The sequence below is a fragment of the Anabrus simplex genome, chromosome 3 (genome assembly GCF_040414725.1).
Source record: "Anabrus simplex isolate iqAnaSimp1 chromosome 3, ASM4041472v1, whole genome shotgun sequence".
In the NCBI taxonomy this organism is placed as follows: Eukaryota; Metazoa; Arthropoda; class Insecta; order Orthoptera; family Tettigoniidae; genus Anabrus; species Anabrus simplex.
Window position 1 is genome coordinate 490,398,650 of NC_090267.1, and position 23,146 is coordinate 490,421,795.

General features: G+C 42.5%; 1 protein-coding gene across 1 annotated transcript in view; it reads right to left on the bottom strand.

The window, feature by feature from the left end:
- LOC136866877 (calaxin-like) overlaps nucleotides 1–10,677 on the bottom strand; it is a 49,356-nt gene extending 38,679 nt beyond the window's left edge. Inside the window, exon 1 of the mRNA XM_067143972.2 lies at nucleotides 10,318–10,677. Coding sequence (XP_067000073.2) covers nucleotides 10,318–10,677 — 360 coding nt within the window. The remainder of the gene's footprint in view (nucleotides 1–10,317) is intronic.
- Nucleotides 10,678–23,146: the final 12,469 nt, after the last annotated feature.

Below are 23,146 nucleotides of genomic sequence, written 5' to 3' on the forward strand. Positions count from 1 at the left end.
GGTGGCGGAGACCCTGCATGCTTCCACTGGATATTTTATCGTTTTGACTCGGGTTCGAAGTGATGACATCATGGCTCGTCTCCAGCGACCACCCGTGACAGGAACTCATTGACTTTGACTTCCTTGGCACAGCGCAGCAGATGTTCAAGAGAGAGGTCCATTCCTGTGCTGGTTGAAGCCTGTGAGGCAACCATTGGGCGCACTTTTAGCGAAATTTCAATCTGTCCTTAATGGCGTGAACACTTCTGATGCTCACTTCGACCTCTGCGGCAATGGCTGCTACCGTAACTCACTGGTCTTGCAATATGAAGGCATCCACCTGCTGGACAATGGCATCGATAGATTGGCGTAGCGTTCCAGGCCGTGCATCATCAACGAACGAGATCCGTCCTTCACTCAATCGCTTGTGCCATTCCTCGATGATTTTTTTCCCCCTCGCTCCTTCTGCTGTCAGGGAACGCTCTACACCCATTTGCTCTTCTTTTGAAGCCTCCATTTCACTGTTTTCAGCACGACTGGGTGCAGCGGACGATCAACGCGTGTGCATGCTCGCTTTTTCGTCACGTGGTGTGCACCCATGTTCCTGTAGCGGCGAGTTTAGGACCTCAGCGCTCTTATAGGGACCGCACGTTCTTCCGCAGGCAATTGCATTGGGATCCTTTCCGCGGTTTTCATTTTACAGACTCCGGCTTATTTCCTTTTGAGTGGCCATATTAACACATATAATTTTGCGATTCAGAGTTTCCCTTCACTCCATGAAATGTCTTAGTTTGTATGTATGAATAACGTAGGAGCTGCCATGTTTGGAAGTACATCAGGGAGCGTGGCCGTTGGCTTCAAGAGATTGCCGCAGAGAGCAGTGTAACGGGCATCTCCCTGTGTTCTCTACTACATGCATACAGTACCGCTCAAAAGTTTAGGACCACATTAAGAAATTACGAAATATCATCTAGAACCTAAAATTGTGCCACTAGACCTCTTTAATTTTCTACCTGAGCTCCCACATCGAATAGGATGCATGTCACCTGATTTCATTGAGTTAGTCCATGTACTGTAGATGTTATGAATTTTTAACTCTTGGAACGTCACACCAAAAATTAAAAAATGGGTAATATAATGTCCTGTACACTCTGACTGGTTACAAGTATTGCCATCAAGATATTTTTGTAGACTTAACAATACGTGGGGGCCATTTCAGTATTAATATAAAAATTCAGAAAATATGCGACACCGGTTTATTACGTGTTTTATTTTTTCAAAGCAACCCCAAAATGGTCGATTTTTCTTTGTCTTTGTCATGTATTGCCCAAGGTCTCGGGGCGAACTATCGGCGTCAGACTTATCTGCCCTGATAGTTTCATTTGCACTCTGCGGATGGCATCCAAGAACACATTTCTGTTACCGATAGCTCACACTGAGACCTATGGCAAGAACAAGGAAAAAATGACCATATTAGCGCTAGTTTGAAAAAAAATGCACAAAAATGGGTGCCGCATTTTTCGGAATTTGTATATGTATACTGAAATGACCCCACCTATTGCTCTACAAAAGAATCTTGGTGGCGATACTTGTAAACTATCAGAGTATATCGTACATAATATTTCCAAAATGTTGACTTTCTGATGTGACCTTCCCAACAATTTAACATGTGTAACTTCAACAATACTTAGCGTAACTCAGTGAAATTAGGTGACGCATATCATATTAATTGCGAGAGGTCAAGGGAAATAAATACAGAGGTCTAGTAGCACAATTTTAGTTTCCAGATGACACTTCAATATTCTTTTATGTGGTCCTAAACTTTGGACTGTTATAGACTGTTATGCCTTTCAGCGTTCAGTCAGTAAGCCTCTGTGAATGTACTAATTGCCGCCACAATCCGCTCTTTTTGTAACTAGTTCTGTGACGTCGTTTAGTTCTATACCTTTTATCTTTAAATCGTTAGAAACTCAGTTTAATATAGTCGACTTAGGGCCGGTATTATAGTAGAGGTTTAAACTGTTGGTTCAGTTTAAACTTCGGTTTATCTGTTAGTCGCGTATTATAAAACTTAATCTTAACTAGAAAATAATTTTACTGCCACTCATCTACCGTTTAAACTGAAGTTTTAGAATACGTAACGAATGGATCTCGAAGTGTTTGAAGAAATACTAAGCGATGACGAAAAAGTGGTAAAAATTATTGAACGACCACGGGCACTACGAGTTTTCCGAGCAAGGGGACGTCACTTTCATGTATGGAATCAAAAATAGTTTTTAAATAGGTTTAGGTTTATAAAACAAACTGTCATAACCCTATTTCAGCAAATTAGTGCTAAAATAAAACATTCAACGAAAAGGTAAGAATGTAAGAATGACTTTTTGAACTGTTTGAATGTCAAAAGTGTAAATTTTAGAAAATAAAGTAACTTCCTTCTATTTCAGAAACATGCTGTAGAACCCCTCAGTCAGCTACTAACAGCATTGCGGTTTTATGTCTCCCGTAGTATGTTTATTTAAATGGGAGATTTCGGAGGAATTCATAAGGCCGCTGTTTCACGGCCTATATAAATAATTTCTGTACTAATTGCACAAGCAAAATTAGGTCAATGTTTATTGATTTTATCCGCCAATTTACCTACAAGAAGTAAACAAAACATTATCGATAGTCATCTTTTCTCGCAAGTCACTGTTACCAAGATCGTATATTTCCTTCTTCACCTCAGTTTAACTTAGGCCGGTCATTATAAGACTCAACATCGGTTTAAACTCAAGTTACAGTTCAACTCAATCTTCAGTTTAAACCCTCATTATAATACCGGCCCTTAGTCTCCCTCTACCAGCAGCGTAGGCAGGATCGGCCGATGGAGGAGGAGGGAGGGTTATGGTTACAAATTGATGATATAATATAACGAAGGTGCTTGTGCGTGTGTGATGCGCGCTCGCACGAGTGTCATAAGGACACTGATACAAGTAAATTATCACTTCGAAGGCAAAGCTTACCCTCATTCGAACTCTGATCTTCCCTATCGCGACCTATACAGCAGAAACTTGGACGATGAAGATGGCGGATCGCCGCAGGATTGATGCTCTAGAAATGTGGTGATATAGGACATTACTCTCTCCGTGTGTGATTTGTGCTGGACAAAGCGGAGGAGAGACAGGTTTTTCTCCGAGTACTCCGGTTTTTCCTGCCGTATTTCATTCCAGCAACACCCTCCAACATCATTTCATTTCATCTGTCAGTCATTAATCATTGCCCCAGAGGAGTGCGACAGGCTTCGGCAGCCGGCACAATTCCTATTCTCGCCGCAAGAAAGGGGCTTCATCAATTCCATCCCTGACCCAGTCAATGACTGGAAAGCAGGTTGTAGGTTTTCATTTTCAGGAAATTATTGCAAATACCATGGAAGCACACCGTACAAATGAATCGATCCTGCAACAGCTCGACATCAGGACAAGACCGTCGACCCTTATCAACCAAAAACCACTCAGATATTTTGGCTATATCGCCAGAAGACAGGAGGTTATGGAAATGTTTATCATAGAGGGGAAAAGTGGACGGCCGAAGACCGAGAGGACGTGCACCGTTACGATGGATGGTCTAGATCAAGAACTTCAGGATGAGTTTACAGTAAGCAAGTCACCATGCCCAAAGCAGAGACTCCTGGACGAAGACCACCAAAAGGCTTGTCGCGTGATGCCACTACACCCTTACGAAGGGTTGGACTCAAAGAAACAAATAAATTATGTTGATATTTAGATTTCAATACTGGTACCTATATATATAAAATACGAGTTTTGTCTGTACATTGCTCAGAATTTAAAAGGGATGGTATTTCTGTATCGGTCGTGTCCATAGTAACAAGGAAATGCACTTATTTAATTTTCCGTAATTTCTATCTGTCTGTCTGTCTGTCTGTCTGTATGTATGTACACGCATCAACAGAAAATGGTTGAAGAGAATTTAATGAAATTCGATATGTAAAGTCGGTAAATAAGTCGCTACAATCTAGGCTATAAATAATCTTACTCACGCTGAGAGAAAATGGTAGTTTAGGGGAAGGCCTAAAATTTAATTCTCAAATATTTATGTTATTAGTGGCCCTATCTTAATAAAAGTAGGTATGCGAAGTCAAGAAATAAGTCGCTACAATCTAGGCTATAAATAATATATTCACTCTGAAAGAAATTGTAGTTTAGGGGAAGGTCTAAAATGTAATTCTCGTTATTAGTGGTCCTACCGACAAATACTACGTTACTAAAGTTATACAGTATTACATTTCCGATCATTTATGTCATACATTTTTCCCGTACAGGCTATGATAACAGAGATGTTCATGAATTTGGATTTTTGTTGCTAAGTCCATATTAGCGCCAAGTCACGAGAAAATGGGTAGACAGAATTTAATGAAAATCGTTATGTAAAGTCGGGGAATAAGGAACTACAGTCTCCGCTATAAATAATTTCGTAAGACGCCCTAATATCACAGAGTCGAAGGAAAACTAAATGTGAAGGTCTACAACCAACGAGCTAGAATAACATAGAGAGGCGGAAGCGCTGCCCGGGTGAACCTAATAGAACGAACGTCCGCCATGTTTCCTGTTGTCACACAAGCAAGGGGGCATGGCCTTTAAATGACGAAAAGTGTAGAAAATGCGCATTTTAGAATCGCTGGGGGAGAATTAAAGTCCGTTGCCGAAAGCTTGAAGCATGAAAGCGAATACCGCCACTTCATCATATTGCGGCACGAGGCCAACATCACGATCAGTTGATTGTAGGGTAGTTCGAAATCATCGCACAGTGACATACGAATAGGCCTCGAAATATTAATGACTGGAAACCTTAAAATCATAGGGACCTATAATAGGTTACAACCTCATTCTGTTAATATTTTTAAAATTATTGCATCCTCATGAGTACTGTGTTCCTTTCTTAATCTGTTTACCCTCCCAGGTTGGTTTTTCCCACGGACTCGGCGACGGATCCCACCTCTACCACCTCAAGGACAGTGTTCTGGAGCGTGAGACATTGGGTCGGTGGATACAACTGTGAGGGAGGGCTGCACCTGCTATGCTGAACAGGGACCTTGTGGGGGGGGGGAAGGAAGCGGCCGTGGCCTTAAGTTAGGTACCATCCCGGCATTTGCCTGGAGGAGAAGTGGGAAACCACGGAAAATCACTTCGAGGATGGCTGAGGTGGGAGTCGAACCTACTTCTACTCAGTTGACTTCCCCAGGCTGATAAAATCCCGTTACAGCCCTCGTGCCCCTTTTAAAATTTCGTGGCAGAGCTGGGAATCGAACCCGGGCTTCCAGGGGTGGCAGCTGCTCACGCTAACCAGTGCACCACAGAGGCGGCCCATGAATACTTTACCACAATAATCGTTTAGTGTAATTATTTATTATAATATAGGGGGGATATCATGTTTCTCCCATTACCATATCATACTGGGATTACTAGCTTGAAAGTTGTCCATTATGAAGTGTGGCTTAGTTTTAAAAACCAAGGCAACAGACATCTACAATAAAGGCTGTATACATTTCAAAAATAGCTCTAAAATGCTGTATTTATCATACTTGGTGTACGTTTGAACGAAATAAGTTATTTTTTGTGGTTACGTTTTCTTGGTGGTGGGCGTTCCATTTCCTTTATTTGTAAATGTGAATGAAAATTAAATAGGGCTGGAAATGTACAGAGCATAAGCAACTGAATTGAGTGGGATACCATTTTATCTCTTTTCGTCCTCACAACGCATTGTTCCGTTAATTCCTTGTTCTTTAAACGAAATCTGAAACAAAATTCGACAAATAATTCGCTAAGTAAACAATAAAATGGATTTAATTACAAACAGAAATTACAAAAAGGAATCTCGGCTATAATTCAGTACGGTATATCCTTGGTTTTATTACACCGATTAGTACAACCATACGCTGAGCTTACGGCTGGCATTCTTGAAAGCGAGAATCTATCTTTTCACTTCTTAAAACTTAGGGAATTAAATTGGCATGCACGATCTCCCTGTCCCCTCAACATATGCTCTCGCGCCAATTCGCTTTGTTTTGACAATCGTTAACAACCTTTATCAACCTGCTTCAAGCAGGGAGCGCTGATGTCAGGTATACAGCCCCTCTATGTTATTCTAGCTCGTTGTCTACAACACAGAAAGCTCATAACATTGAACAATAACATTACGTTGGCCATTGTTTCTTGTGATGCGCTTTGTGTCTTCAGTTGCCAGTCATGTCCGATAGATGGGGTTACTGCTGTATACCGAGTATTTTTTTTAATCTGCTTTACGTCGCACTGACACAGATAGGTATTATGGCGACGATGGGATAGGAAAGGGCCAGGAGTGGAAAGGAAGCGGCCCTGGCGTTAATTACAGTACAGCATCAGCATTTTCCTGGTGTGAAAATGGGAGACCACGGGAAACCATCTTCAGAGCTGTCGACAGTGGTTTTCGAACCCACTACCTCCCGAATGCGAACTCACAGCTGCGCGCCCCTAACCACATGGTCAAATCGCCCGGTCTTACCGAGTATAGCAGCCTGCCTGAATATTGGCGGGAAGTAGCTGGAGAGTTAGATAACTTTCTTCTTTAGCATGCCATTCATCTGGTTCATACATTTTCTGATACTACTGGTACGTAACAAACTGGTTCATCATAGCATTCGAGCTATTCAATCCCTACCCTGAGGCACTGATTGGAATGAGCAGTGTGCATATTTAACGGAACACTGGCAAAGGAGTGTTCACGGCTGTCTGTGGCCTGGTCATTCCAGCACTGGAACTCTGGACTGTTAGATCGGCATCGTAGTACTGTTCGTTAAAAGTGAGAAAATGTGCAGTTTTTCATTTGAGCGAGTATTTTATATGGTAATATTGCTTTTGATCCCTACATTTCTACTGATGATTTTGCAATGGCCTAAGTTAACTGTAGTTAGGAAAACCACAAAGACAGTCTTTCTGAGAATCAGCTAGTCGTACACTACAATACAGAACAAGGAAAATACGATCGAAGTAAATAGTTTTACGGGGAATAGTATGTTCAGATTACATTCTAAAAATCCAAAATAGATTCAAGAAATCCGTTGGTTTTACAGTTTTGTCTCTGTGAATGTTGTAAAGAGCAACTCCTTTGAGTTGGCTGTCACTTGATTAAGCCTATTGCCAGTTTCTCTTTACTTTCTTTATCTTCTTCTTCTCCAGGGTTGGTTTTTCCCTCGGACTCAGCGAGGGATCCCACCTCTACCGCCTCAAGGGCAGTGTCCTGGAGCGTGAGATTTTGGGTCGGGGATGAAACTCGGAAGGAGGACCAGTACCTCACCCCGGTGGCCTCACCTGCTATGCTGAACAGGGGCCTTGTAGGGCGATGGGAAGATTGGATGGGATAGACGAGGAAGAGGGAAGGAAGCGACCGTGGCCTTAAGTTAGGTACTATGCCGGCATTTGCCTGGAGGAGAAGTGGGAAACCACGGAAAACCACTTCCAGGAGGGTTGAGGTGGGAATCGAAATACCCTTTACTCAGTTGACCTCCCGAGGCTGAGTGGACCCCGTTCCAGCCGTCGTGCCACTTTTCAAATTTCGTGGCATCGAATGAGGAAAATTCACACCACCTAGATCGTTATCTACCTGCGAACGGTTTTCCCGTAATCCCCAAATATTTACGCCAGGACAATCCGTACCACTTGATGTTAGATTGGAATTCCATTTCCACGCCAGTGGGCGTAATGAGCCTGACAGACACACTTTAGAAATCAGAAACAAAAATAATTTACACATTTGCTGAAGAAAACTTCTGTATGATTTTAATAATTGCCTTTACACTATCTTTATCACTTATGTTTACGTAAATATTATCATAAGAAAGTCGATTTTTTGAATTATAAATCCTGAAACTATTCAATAGAAATATACATCATGTTCGGACGCAATGTGCCTGACGAGCATAAGGATGAATAATATTACTATTATTTTGAATATTTATGTCCGACTGCTTGAACTGAATGGTCAGTGTTGGGACCTTCGGTTGAGAGGGTCCTGGGTTCGATTCCCGGTCGGGTCGGGGATTTTAATCGCGTGTGATTAATTCTTCTGTCTCGGGGACTGGGTGTTTGTGTTTTGTTCCAACACTCTCCTGTTCATATTCAGACAACACACCGCAGTACCAACCACCACAGAACCCCTCGACATAGGGTTGGCATCAGGAAGGGCATTCGGCTGTAAAAACAGGTTGAAATCCACATGTGCGACCCAGTTCGCATCTGCGACCCCGCAAGGTGTTGGAAAAGCGGTACAAACAGAATAAGATTGTGAATATTTATCAACTACTGCATTATTTCATTATCAAGTAAGTAAAATAAAAGATTCTGATGAACTGGCCGATATGAAAGTTGGAAGTAGCTAGGTCCCCGCAAATGACGAATACGAGATAAGAATTAACACGTGAGCCATTCAGATCAGCTGCGCCCGACGGAAGGTTAACACCAGTAGTGGTCACACCATGCGGCGGCTTCTGCTGCACTAGTGGACACTGGATATACAAATTAATACATGCAGTAGGACATCGTTTTTACTTCACTTTACTTCAAGTGGTACGAAATGTCCGTGTTACGAAATGTCTTACAACCCCTTGGCAACACCTCTGCCCCTGCCCTCTACATCTCTTACCCTCCATAACAGAGTCCTCATTTTCCTAGGTATCTTATCCTAATCCATTGCCCTCACATGACCTCACCACCGAAGCCATTTTATGCGTACAGCTTCATCCATCGAGTTCATGCCTAACGTAGCCTTTATTTCCTCATTCGGAGTACCTTCCTGCCATTGTTCCCACCTGTTTGTACCAGCAATCATTCTCGTTGGGTAGGACAGCAAAGATTATGGGCACCACGTTAGTTTGTGCTAACGTACTTCCCAAGTCCACGTGGATTCCATATACACTATGTGAGTAAACTGAGCCCAATAACTTTTAAAAATTCCATCCATGAAATAACTGGTTTCATCTCTTGTAACTTCTTTTTCTTTTACCCCAGCAAAAATTAATATCCTATCCTGCACACCATCGTCAATCGAAATAAAACTGCTCCCGTCGCTCATTTTAAGTGTTTCTTCATCAAAAACAACTTCCGCTGAATGCTTTGATTCTTCCTGTACTCCGTGTGCCTGGTTTCTAATGGAATACAATGAGATTCGTGCATTATAATACTGAAGCAAGCAAGTGAAAAATTCATAGCCCCTATTCTGTAATTAATGAAACTCTTGATTGTAAATCTGACGTTCCTGCGTATCGCTGTCCTCGCGGGCCCGCTTCTTTGCATTGTAAATTGCTTTCTTCGCATCTACGCTGGCTTCGTCCAGAACACACTGGTGGTCGATAGTCGTCATGCTGACTCATAAGCTTCCCGTTGCACTTGGAGGTTTTCTCCTAGAGATAAAGTCACGTCACTATACCTTCTTTATTTTCCCTTAATTTGCGATATGTCCGCCTCTGTGGTGTAGTGGTTAGTGTGATTACCTGCCACCCCCGGAGGCCCGGGTTTGATTCCCGGCTCTGCCACGAAATTTGAAAAGGGGTCCACTCAGCCTCGGGAGGTCAACTGAATGGAGGTGGGTTCAATTCCCACCTCAGCCATCCTGGAAGTGGTTTTCCTTGGTTTCCCACTTCTCCTCCAGGCAAATGCCGGGATGGTACCTAACTTAAGGCCACGGCCGCTTCCTCTCCTCTTTCTTATCTATCCCTTCCAATCTTCCCATCATCAGCAAGGCCCCTGTTCAGCATAGCAGATGAGGCCGCCTGGGAGAGGTACTGGTCATCCTCCCCAGTTGTATCCCCCGACGCAGTATCTGAAGCTCCAGGACACTGCCCTTGAGGCGGTAGAGGTGGGATCCCTCGCCGAGTCCGAGGAAAAAACCGACCTTGGAGGATAACCAGATTAAGAAGAAGGAGAATAACCTATTACTACTACAACTCTCTCTAATCCACCATATATAACCACCCCTCTAGTTTTGTTGTACAATAAAAAGATAATAATATTCTAAATGGTAAGATAACCTCAAACTAAATTGTTAAACATTTGCAACAAGAAGAATATTTTTAAAAATATGGTTAGGTTGTCGAAAACATCAGTGTACCAGTTAATGTTAATATTGCTAGAACAAAAATTAAATATGAGACAGTTTTGAAAATTGTATCTGTTTAGTGCATCCCGCTAATCTCTTGTCCGCAATCTGGACAGGGTATGTTTAGTTGTTCGCAATCAAGACACAACCCAACACAATGCATTAATTCGTCTCTTGAGCAACTATATGATAAGTAGGGATACCGTAACAGACCGAAAATGCGTATTTTATCTTCTCCTCTTGAGTGCCCCTAAGAAAGAGCGAGAGGGCGCCAATCCAGGACTCCATAGTGATGTTGCCTCTCCTGCTGCGATCCACGACGGTGAAGATTCGGTCCATGAGGGTGTCTGATGTCATATCGAGAGCAGCATGCAACACCGCCCTGAAGCGTTTCCGATCCATTGTGCCGCCTTGCGTCAGCTTGTAGTACATGAGCAGCAGAGTTTCGGTCTCTATTAAGTTGAAGTGACTGCTCTGAGACAAAGCCACGCTTAAAGGGAAGGTTTTGTGCTTGAAGCGGATCTCCTCTAGCGGATCCAAGAGACTGTCGCTATTTGAGGGTCTACTCACCATTTTGTGAGCTACAGTTAACTGGACAATTTAGTAGGAACCACAAGCAGAGGCGAAACCAAGGAAATAGCAATACGTGATGTAACAATACCATGATGTTTTTTGTTTCATGTCCTTTCCAAGAGCTAAGGCCAGGCGCGCACTTGCGATCAGTGTCACAGCATTTTATCCTGATGTACGAACTGCGACTGATAAATCGTTGATTCTTTGCAGTGGTACTTCTTCTTCTTCCTCTTCTCTTCTTCTTCCTGATACGTTTCTGCTTATGCCAGTCGTTCACAGAGCCTCTTTCCAATCTCCTGTTTTTCCCGCAGGCTATCGTTCATCAATGTCTCCCACTGTACAGTCGAACCTCGATATCTCGAACCTCTATTACTCGAAATTTCAATATCTCGAAGTAACTTAAATTTCCCGGACGTTTGTCCTATTCTTCACGTGTATTTATTTCTCTATTACTCGAAATTTTCTCAAAGCAAACATTTCCTCCCTTGAAGCAAAATAAACTCTGTAACTCGAATTTTGTCGAACATTTACTGTACAATACAGCATTTGTGAGGAATAGTTAACAAGTAAAGAAAGATTAAATAGTGATGGCGAGAGCTAACATAACGGGAACCGAAAAAGTGAAACTCCTAGTGATCGGAAAATCGGCGAAGCCTCGCTGTTTCTCGGATGTGAATTAATTACTGATCACGTACGAAAGCAACGCCCGAAGTTGCGAATGATAAGCTCCATTTACGAATCTCGGCTGCGTGGTATCGACGAGAATTTCAGCGTGAAGGGAGGAGAGGTTAAAGGTAACAAACAGAAGAGACTAACGGATATTTCCAAAGGTGTTTACCGAGGTATGTTTCTTGTTTCACTACTGTATCCTGTCTTCTAAAAAGTTCCTATATTAAGGGTTATAATTAAAGTGATGCCGTAAAATAGTTTGCCTGCATATTTTACATACTGTTAAAAATAATGTATCTTATATATATAAAAGAGGATGCTGGTATATTTGAGATTAATAGACTCAAAAACTACTGGACCGGTTTCGCTGAAGATTTCACAGCTTGTTCTTATTGCTTGTGAAAGGGATTATCAAGTGATTTGAACGAAATCCGATCGGTAATATTTTTATGATGAGACAGATTGTCGCTAGGTGACAGCAGTTTACGCTATATCATGACAGTCCGATAATAAATGCTGTATATAGGAGGATGGGAACACGCCGCCATGTTTTATAAAGTAACTTTCACGATAGGAGGTTCATTCTTTTGCCTGTTATTTGGAAACAACAATCGAACATGCCGTGATCGAGATGTACTTTCATGTCATAGGACTAACTTTGATATGTCTGCCCAGTTTGAAGAATGTGGCTGTCTGTTAGATGTGTAAAATATTTAAGAAACTGTGAAAAGTATAGAATATCAACAGTGCAATGACACGAGTCATCACACACACTCCTAACGAAGAGCAACAGGGGTTCCCAACGTGCAAAGGCGAGTTTACGTAATCTATCTACAGGTCTATACCAGGGGTTCTCAAATGGGAGTGCCGTGAAATTGTTGGACTGTGTCGCGAAAAATTTGCTTGTGTATTCAATATTTTACTAATACTATTTATTAAAATTACAAAACAGCGTAAGCCTACTTGCAGTAAGAACTCTTTTGATGCCCTGCCAATAATATTACACTATTGATGCAATTTAGTGGGTAATGTGGGCTTGTTTACTTTTGCATAACTGTTGGCTTGGGGGAGGAATCGTAGATAAACACACCTGTAATTCTTGGTCTACAGAAAGAACTCGCTCACGTTTCTTCATTTCAATGCAGGTTAGTGCCAAAAATCCCTGTTCGCACAGATATGCTGTTAAAAACTGTATTAATGATGGTATGGCATGCTCTAATAACATTGAGAACTCCCTTTTCAATGTAGTAGTGTTTCTTCCCTAAATTTCAGCTTCAAAGTTCGATCGGCTTGAAGTTCAGCCAATTCTTCTGCCTTTAATGACGGTAGATGTTTTGTGTACTCAGCAGAAACGGCAAAGGGATTGCGAATCTAGTCGCATTCATTCTCGTTAAGGGAAGACAAATATTCTTGCAGTTTATTCTCCAAGACAGAAATCTGTTCTAAATTCATACTGGAACAGATATCGGTATCAGCTGTGAGAAGAAGCACTTCAATATCAAATTTTCAAATTTTAACTTCCACAGTGGAATTTTTCCTAAGAATCCATTCAGTTTGTCAGTTGATGTAAGAATATTCTCTTTTTTCCCTGCATACTGGCATTTGAGATTTTTCAAATATCCAAAAATATCAGCTAGGTATGGAACTTTGGAAGACCAAGTTTCGTTGCTAATGAGGTCAGCAAACTTAGGTTTTTCTGTGGCAAATATTTGTAATAACTCATTTTTAAGTTCATAAAATCTGGAACGTACACATCCATTGGACAACCAGCGAATTTAGGCGTGAAGGACCAGAGTTTTATGAACAGCTGCTGCTTCCTAATATATTACTTTGAGAAGTCTAGTTTTTAGAGTTCTACTTTTAATGTGCCAAGGTTGGAACTTAAATAGAGGCAACTATTTATTTACAACAGATACAAAAGAGTTACATCTTAGCAACTTTTACTCTCCTTCAATGTAGTCACCAGAGTTGTGTATAACCCGTTGCCAGCGATGTGGAAGTCGTAGTATACCTTTAGAAGAGCCTGTTCTGTTGATGGAGCGAATGGAGCGGTCTACTGCCTGCCGAATCTCTGCAACAGTTCTGAGCTCACTAATCGTCTGGTTTCGATCACTGTCCAGTAACGCGGCAAGAGCATGCACTTCTTCTTCACTCGTAGGCCGACCTGCACGATGAATGTCCGCCACAGTTTGCCGACCATCGTTGAAGGCTTTTACCCAACGTGCCACTGTTCTGTAAGGCAATGTAGATTCCCCGCAAGCCTCTTGAACACCTTTATGACACTGTCGTGCTGTACGACCTCTGGCACATTCAATCTTGATCCAAGTCCGTTGTTCCTGTTTGGAAAACATAGTGACAGCGTTACGTTAGACCGCTAGCTCATAAGTGACTGTGTTTCTCTCGCTTGTGCGCACGCACGTGATGTGAGAAGGGCGAGACCATTTGCTCTGGGGTAAGGTAGGAATGTAACCAACGTGTGCTCTCAGCGACAATATTAGATTCCATTGCACGGCAGTGTTGCCACTATTTAAGTTCCAACCCTCGTAATTAACCATGGGAACTCATTACGTTCCTTAGATCTGAAGGAATGGCGTTTGCCACCAAAGCTTCCGAATGTATGGATCCAATGTGCGGAAAATCTGCTTCAACCTTGAAGTAAAACCTCTCATTCGACCAGTCATTGCTGGGGCCCCATCAGTGCACACTTAAATACAATTGTTCCAACTCAATCCATTTTCTTCCAATGTCACTCTCATAGAATTATATGGGCCGATTGCAAAAACGATGATTAGTTTTAAGGCTTAGACAACGTCTACCTACACAACGACTAAGTTGTGTACGGTCTTCCATTGCATAAACAATGTTCAGCCGGTGTTTAACTAGACATCGTTTAAAGTTCCTTTATTGGTTCGAAAATGGAGACAGAACTATCTTTCACGTAACTCTTTGCTTGTCGCAACCAATGAAAGTCGTCGGTGGGCTCGCTGAACGCTCGTCAGCTGTTATCTTCCTACACATTACTCAGATATGGCTAAGCATGAGCATGACTTGCTCGCAGATAAGAATATCGCTTTCGGAGGAAATTTAATCTCATAATATCACCGACACTAAAGCGACTCGCCACCGCACGAGGAGGTAGGTAAGGGTTATTCTGCTCGAAGGCAGGCCCGAACCTCCGCAGAGGCGTTCCTGAGCCGGAGTTTACGTGCGGTAGGGTGGCCAGTTCCTTTCCGACCGCACAAGGAAATGTAGCTTTAATTATAGTGTTGTTACGGTAATGAAATGGCGTATGGCTTTTAGTGCCGGGAGTGTCCGAGGACAAGTTCGGCTCGCCAGATGCATGTTTTTTATTTGACTCCCGAAAGCGACCTGCGCGTTGTGATGAGGATGAAATGATGATGAAGCGACACATACACCCAGCCCCAGTGCCCGACCCTGCCGGGAATCGAACCCGGGACCCCTGTGACCAAAGGCCAGCACGCTAACCATTTAGCTATGCAGGTTGTTACGGTGAGTGTTATATACTCGTAAATAGCTTTGACGAAGGGAAGATGAAACAATATTAAAGTGTAACCGAATAAGTTGTACGGGCCATATAAATGTAGCTTGCATTCTGATCACAGGTTCGAAACGCATCATCGGCAGCCCTGAAGATTGTTTTCCATAGTTTCCCTATTTTTACACCAGGCAAATGCTAGGGCTGTTATTATGGCCACGGGTCTTCTTGCACACCACCATCACCACCAGTTGCCTTTTCCTATCTCACAGTTGCCGAAAAATTATCTGAATAAGTGCGACGATTATAAAAACCCACATAAATCCTATGTCACTATTATGTGTGCTTACTTGGCAATAAATATAAGTGAATCCCTCCCGGTTGATGTATGTGACAGCCCACTGACGACTGAGATAAGTCATTCTGACATTTATGTAGTCGAAGTGACCTATAATTCCATGGAAATTATCCAATGTATTATAAAACATATCGGTTGACAAGAATTGTAGGCAAGTTGATAGTTACCGGACTGCCCCTTTGTCAGTCACAAGAAACAAGTCTCCTGAAGAGCGAAATATTATTTTAAGCTCTACCTCCTCGTACATTTCAAATAAATTGCTGCGATTTCGCAGCGGAAGACCCACAAAGAGGCTGTCGGACTAACCTTTCTTCCCGGAATCATCTCAACATGATAATACAAATACATGTTTCATAGTACACAACACATTTGAGGTTAAACACGGCCGGTTGAACATCGGTTTTAGCAGTGTCTAAGTGATAAAGAACGTCTCTGCGGTGCGGCAGCCATACTTAGGCAGTGTTTAACCGTAGACATCGTCTAAACACAGTTTCTGCAATCGGCCCTATATGTCTCATCCTTTTGCAGGATAGGAACTGTTCAGTAAGTGATTCTTCGTTTAAAATTCTTATGTAGTTCATTAAGTGAAATTTTCACTTGTGTCTGTCAATTCATTCAGTTAAAGTGCACATTTTTTACCATCATGTAATTTTTCCACTACTTTTTTAGTATCATTTGACACGTGATCTATGCGGCGAGTAATTGTATTGTTTGACAAAGGTCCCTTTGATATCTCCCTCTCGGCAGCCTCTCATAACATGGAGTATTTCTTTACAAGCAGGTATAATCAAAGTTTCTACTGCTGTAAGTGACTGCATATTCTTGGCAATTATTTCTGCTACCGGTACTTTATAGCTGGCTATTAGCGCTTTTTTTGAAATTTTATTTATTGCTTTCCTTCCTTATCTTGAGAAGAGAGTAAACGATTTCAATAAGCTTTATATTAATTTTCCAAGTTACTGTGTTTTGTTTTCAAATGTCTCTTTAGTTTGCTTGGAATTATACATTCATTGTTTATTTTTTCACAACATACAACACATGGTTCATGTTTGTGGGTTACTGTAGTCACGTCCTAGTTCGTGAACCATGGGCAACGGCTGAGTGGCCTAGTAAGTGGTCCTGAGAGTCGGGATACCAGTTGTATGGAATGGGAGTGGGCATCTCGGACATATTCTGAGTCATGCCCCTCCTTGTGCTCAGGCGGCTAGGACTATACAATTCACCGGTGGTCCATAACCCGTTAAAGGAGAGATCCTCACTTGGACTATGTGCAAGTAGGGTAGCATCCTGCTTCATGAATTTACCGAGCTCAGAACATTTTAAGCAAGCCTCGGACCTACGGGAGTAACGGAGTTCCACTCCCATTTGACAGGCGAGGGACTCCTTGGAAACAACTTGGCGAACGAAATGGAATTCGATGGGGAGCTATGAATATTAATGGGGCTTATGGAAGAAATAAAGTAGAACTGGCTGAGTCAGCAAAGAGGATGCATCTGGATGTGCTAGGAGTAAGTGATATTCGGGTGAGGGGAGATAATGAGGAAGAGATAGGAGATTATAAAGTGTACTTGACGGGTGTTAGAAAGGGAAGGGGTAGCGCTCTTTATCAGGAATACCATTGCACGCAACATAGTTTCTGTTAGGCACGTAAATGAGCGAATGATGTGGGTAGATTTGTCAGTTGGAGGAATTAGGACGAGAATTGTCTCACTGTATTCACCATCTGAGGGTGCAGAGGAGGATGAAGTTGACAAGTTTTATGAAACATTGAGTGACATCGTGGTCAGGCTCAACAGCAAGGATAGAATAGTGCTAATTGGCGATTTCAATGCGAGAGTTGGGAATAGAACTGAAGGATACGAAAGGGTGATTGGTAAATGTGAGAAACATATGGAAGCTAATGGGAATGGGAAGCGTTTGCTGGACTTTTGTGCTAGTATGGGTTTAGCTGTTAGGAATACATTCTTGAAGCATAAGGCTATTCACCGCTACACATGGGAGGCTAGGGGTACCAGATCCATAATAGACTATATGTTAACCGACTTCGAATTCAGGAAATCTGTTAGGAATGTACGAGTTTTTCGCGGATTTTTCGATGATACAGACCACTATCTGATCTGTAGTGAACTAAGTATCTCTAGGCCTAGGGTAGAGAAAGTGAAACCTGTCTGCAAACGAATACGGGAAGAAAATCTCCAGGACGAGGAAATTAGACAGAAGTACATGGATATGATTAGTGAAAAGTTTCGAATAGTAGACAGTAAGCAGGTTCAGGATATAGAAAGTGAATGGGTGGCATACAGGGATGCTGTAGTAGAAACAGCAAGGGAATGCCTAGGAACAACTGTGTGTAAAGATGGGAAAAGGCGAACATCTTGGTGGAATGATGAAGTGAGAGCAGCCTGTAAACGTAAAAAGAAGGCTTATCAGAAATGGCTCCAAGCAAGGGCCGAGGCAGACAGGGATTTGTACATAGATGAAAGAAACAGAGCGAAACAAATAGTTGTTGAATCCAAAAAGAAGTCATGGGAAGATTTTGGTAATAACCTGGAAAGGCTAGGTCAAGCAGCAGGGAAACCTTTCTGGACAGTAATAAAGAATCTTAGAAAGGGAGGGGAAAAAGGAAATGAACAGTGTTTTAAGTAATTGAGGTGAACTCATAATAGATCCCAGGGAGTCACTGGAGAGGTGGAGGGAATATTTTGAACATCTTCTCAATGTAAAAAGAAATCATCCTGGTGGTGTTGCAAACAGCCAAGCTCGCGGGGAGGAGGAAAATGATTATCGTGAAATTTAGCATGAGGAAGTGGAAAGGATGGTAAAAAAAATTCCATTGTCATAAGGCAGCAGAAATAGATGAAATTAGACCTGAAATGGTGAAGTATAGTGGGAAGGCAGGGATGAAATGGCTTCATAGAGTAGTAAAATTAGCGTGGAGTGTTGGTAAGGTACCTTCAGATTGGACAAAAGCAGTAATGGCACCTATCTATAAGCAAGGGAACAGGAAGGATTGCAACAACTATCGAGGTATCTCATTGATTAGTACACCAGGCAAAGTATTCACTGGCGTCTTGGAAGGGAGGGTGCGATCAGTCGTTGAGAGGAAGTTGGATGAAAACCAGTGTGGTTTCAGAGAGGCTGTCAGGATAAGATTTTCAGTATGCGCCAGATAATTGAAAAATGTTACGAGAGGAATAGGCAGTTGTGTTTATGTTTCGTAGATCTAGAGAAAGCATATGACAGGGTACCGAGGGTAAAGATGTTCGCTATACTGGGGACTATGGAATTAGAGGCAGATTATTAAAATCAATCAAAGGCATTTATGTTGACAATTGGGCTTCGGTGAGAATTGATGGTAGAATGAGTTCTTGGTTCAGGGTACTTACAGGGGTTAGACAAGGCTGTAATCTTTCACATTTGCTGTTCGTAGTTTACATGGATCATCTGCTGAAAGGTATAAAATGACAGGGAGGGATTCAGTTCGGTGGAAATGTAGTAAGCAGTCTGGCCTATGCTGACGACTTGGTCTTAATGGCAGACTGTTCCGAAAGCCTGCAGTGTAATATCTTGGAACTTGAAAATAGGTGCAATGAGTATGGTATGAAAAATAGCCTCTCGAAGACTAAATTGATGTCAGTAGGTAAGACATTCAACAGAATTGAATGTCAGATTGGTGATACAAACCTAGAACAGGTCGATAATTTCAAGTATTTAGGTTGTGTGTTCTCCCAGGATGGTAATATAGTAAGTGAGATTGATTCAAGGTGTAGTAAATCTAATGCAGTGAGCTCGCAGTTGCGATCAGCAGTATTCTGTAAGAAATAAGTCAGCTCCCAGACGAAACTATCTTTACATCGGTCCGTTTTCAAACCAACTTCGCTTTACGGGAGCGAAAGCTGGGTTGACTCAGGATATCTTATTCACAAGTTAGAAGTAACAGACATGAAAGTAGCAAGAATGATTGCTGGTACAAACAGGTGGGAACAACGGCAGGAGGGTACTCGGAATGAGGAGATAAAGGCTAATTTAGGAATGAACTCGATGGATGAAGCTGTACGCATAAACCGTCTTCGGTGGTGGGGTCATGTGAGGCGAATGGAGAAGGATTGGTTACCCAGGAGAATAATGGACTCTGCTATGTATTGTAAGAGAAGTAGAGGAAGACCAGGACGACGATGGTTAGACTCGGTTTCTAACGATTTAATGATAAGAGGTATAGAACTAAATGAGGCCACAACACTAGTTGCAAATCATGGATTGTGGCGACGTTTAGTAAATTCACAGAGGCTTGCAGACTGAACGCTGAAAGGCGTAACAGTCTATAATGATAATGTATGTATGTATGTACATACAACACACTCAGGGAGTTCACGAATTCCAGATTCAGTAAATGTAAATCGGAAGCATAAACAAGAATCCTGATAACTGCGCATAGCACCAGACGATGCGGAAGTAGCTTCTCACTGAAACTTGATCCGGGTTATTCACTTGTTCTATTTTCACTCGGATGTTCTTCACTGATGTTTAATTGTTGGTGTTTATTTAAAAACTTGTGCATATTACAACACAACATCTGTAGGCTATATTTACTTCAGTTTTATAATAACACCAAATATTGCGACTTATTCAACAATCAATTTCACTACATTTAACCATTTCCCCAAATCCAACTGAAGTACTGAACTGATTGCAGATGACCATTGATTGGTTTATATATGCTCCACTATGGTTTGGGAGTGATCGACATGTTTCTATACTAACGTTCTAGCGGTTCGTGTACCCTCTGCTAGGGTTATCAATCCTTCGGGACTGTTCTGTAGCTTTCGAAACTCCTCTAAAGCAGGCAAAGTTACTGGTACGTTGGGGTGTGCCGCTATACCAAGCACAACGAAACGGTGTGCCGGGAACGAAATAAGTTTGAGAACCCCTGATCTATACCGTATATATAAATGTCGTATTTGTGTATGTATTACATCTCTTCCTAAACCACTGGAGAGATTTCAACCAAACTTGGTACACTTATTACTTAGTATCAGGGGACAAACCTAATGCGGGTAAGACACCACAAGTGCCCTTAAAGGCCGGAGGGGGGCGACGGGATGATATATAAATTTAAACAAAAATAGTGTCGAATCCAAAATGTTCGAGGTCGCTGAGATGTATAGTGATACTCCGAAATTTTTAAAGTCCATGTTCAGCACCCTTTGAGGTGGGGGTGGGGGTGGGGGCGAGGGGAGTTAGATATAAAAATAATCGAATAAATTGTCGAATCCATAGTTCTCGGGGTCCGTAGTTGTGGGTGCGAGGGGGTAAGATTTAAACATAACTGGCACTCCGGATTTTTTATAAGTTCAGCTCCCTTTGTGGCAGGGAGGGGGGCTATGCGGGGTACTACAGCTAGTTCAGTATAAGCCCGTATATACATATGATTCAGTTATGTGCTATACATGCTCAAAAACGGTATTCCCTATATCTAGAAATTTCGATAACTCGAAATAAAATTTAGCTCCCGAAGTGATTCGAGATATCGAGGTTCCACTGTAGTTGTCACATCTATAGACTAAATGGAAAGCACCCATCACTTTGTGTTAGTAGGAGAGCACTGGCGTTACTGAATCATGAGTCACCATTTTTCTCCTGAGTCAGCACCAGAGGTTATTGACCCCATGGCGTCATGACCACGTGACCGCGACGTCACTACCACGTGCTATAATTTACAAACAAAGCCACGTGCTATTGTTTACAAAAAAGCCACGTGCTTGGCCACGTGCTTTTTGACAGGTGTCAACTTGACATCTGTCATCTTGATGGACCTCAACCTCAGTTTTAAGGACAAGTGAACATCGCTAACCTCACTGCTGCCATCTTGACAGGGCCTGACCTCATTTTTGCCACCTTATGCACATGGTGGCGTGCCATTTAAAATCCACGTGCTTTTGACAGCTGTCAAGATGACAGGTCTTAACCACGTGGGCGCGGAATTTAATGAATTGAACATCGCTAACCTCACTGCTGGCATCTTGACAAGGTCTAACCTCATTGTTGCCACTTTATGCACGTCTTGGCGCGCAATTTAAAATCCACGTGCTTTTGACAGCTGTCAAGAAGACAGGCCCTAACCACGTAGGCGCGGGATTTATTCAAGTTAAGGACGCTAGCCTCACTGGTGGCATCTTGACAGCGTCAAACCTCACTGCTGCCACCTTAAGCACGTGATGGAGCGCAATTTGAAATCCACGTGCTTTTGGCAGCTGTCACTGTAGTTGTCACATCTATAGACTAAATGGAAAGCACCCATCACTTTGTGTTTGTAGGAGAGCACTGGCGTTACTGAATCATGAGTCACCATTTTTCTCCTGAGTCAGCACCAGAGGTTATTGACCCCATGGCGTCATGACCACGTGACCGTGACGTCACTACCACGTGCATTTGTTGAACAAGTGTCCGGGTCCATGGCTAAATGGTTAGCGTGCTGGCCTTTGGCCACACGGGTCCCGGGTTCGATTTCAGACAGGGTCGGGAATTTTAACCATCATTGGTTAATTTCTCTGGCAAGGGGGCTGGGTGTATGTGTCATCTTCATCATCATTTCATCCTCAAGTCGCGCAGGTCACCTAAGGGAGTCAAATAGAAAAACCTGCACCTGGTGAGCCGAACATGTCCTTGGACACTCCCGGAACTAAACGCCATACGCCACTTCATTTGCTGAGCAAGTGAATGCAGCTAACCTCACTACTGTTATCTTGACAGGGCCTAACCTCATTGTTGCCACCTTAAGCACGTGGAGGCGCTCAATTTAAAATCCACATGCTTTTTAACGGCTGTCAAGATGACAGGTCCTAACCACGTGCACTTGTTGAACAAGTGAACCGTGGCTAACCTCACTGCTGCCATCTTGACTGACTCTATCCCCACTGCTGCTACCTTAATCACGTAGGAGTGCGGAATTTAAATTATCTTGACGAGACTTAGCCACGCTGCGGATTTTTTGAAAAATTGAACGATCGCTAACAGGACATAGCGAGGGGGCCTAACCTTAGAGTTTCAAGGCAAGCTGCCCTTCCTGACATGACCCTTCCCCGACACCATCTTGGACGGAGAAGTGAACGATGCCTATAACTTCACTGTTATCATCTTAACAGGACTTAGCCACGTGCAGACGCGGAATTTTTGAAAAAGGGAACGATCTTTCACAGTGGGTTAAGGCTAGCTGCCCTTCTCGACATCACACTATCTTGCTAGAAATCATAATTTTGTCATTAATACAACTAAAGAGATAATATCGATCTCGCAGTCTAGTTAGCAAAGAATAACGGATAAGAGGATTAGACAAATATTTTTCGTTAATATTACCTCTTACCAGATACAACTGGAAAGCATGGTGTAGGGTTGTCCTCTTGTTCTTTTACCTCCTAATATGATGAGACGCATAAGATTTTACTTACCCTTTTTACTATTTTCGATTGATAAAAAGAAGAGGAGGGAGCGGTAGGAGGAGGATGCGGTAAGAAGGTAATAATTTTATTACCCTTTTTCAATTTTTTACGTGTTACAGGTTTTGTTCTAAAATCATAAATAGATGGACAAAGGAACAGGAATAGATGTGTGATGATAATTTTAGTAATCTTAATTGGTTTCTTAGGCAATAATTCCACCTCATTATATAGTGCAGGCTACGGTGCACTGCTCGCCTATTGCTCCACCATGTTGAAGGGGCGGTCGCTGATTGGCTGTCTTCGGCCAATGATTGAGGCATCAAGGAGCCCGATGTATGTCGACCTGCATTGGCGGAGACAGGCAACTGAACACCCGCTGCTTTTCCTGGCCTGCCATCGTGTCCTCCAGGATTTGAAGGTTTCAGGACTGGAAACCAGGCTTTGTTTACCCGTTCAGATTCCTCTTACGGTTGAAGCTGTTGGTATGCTGCAGGATTCCAATTGCTTCCC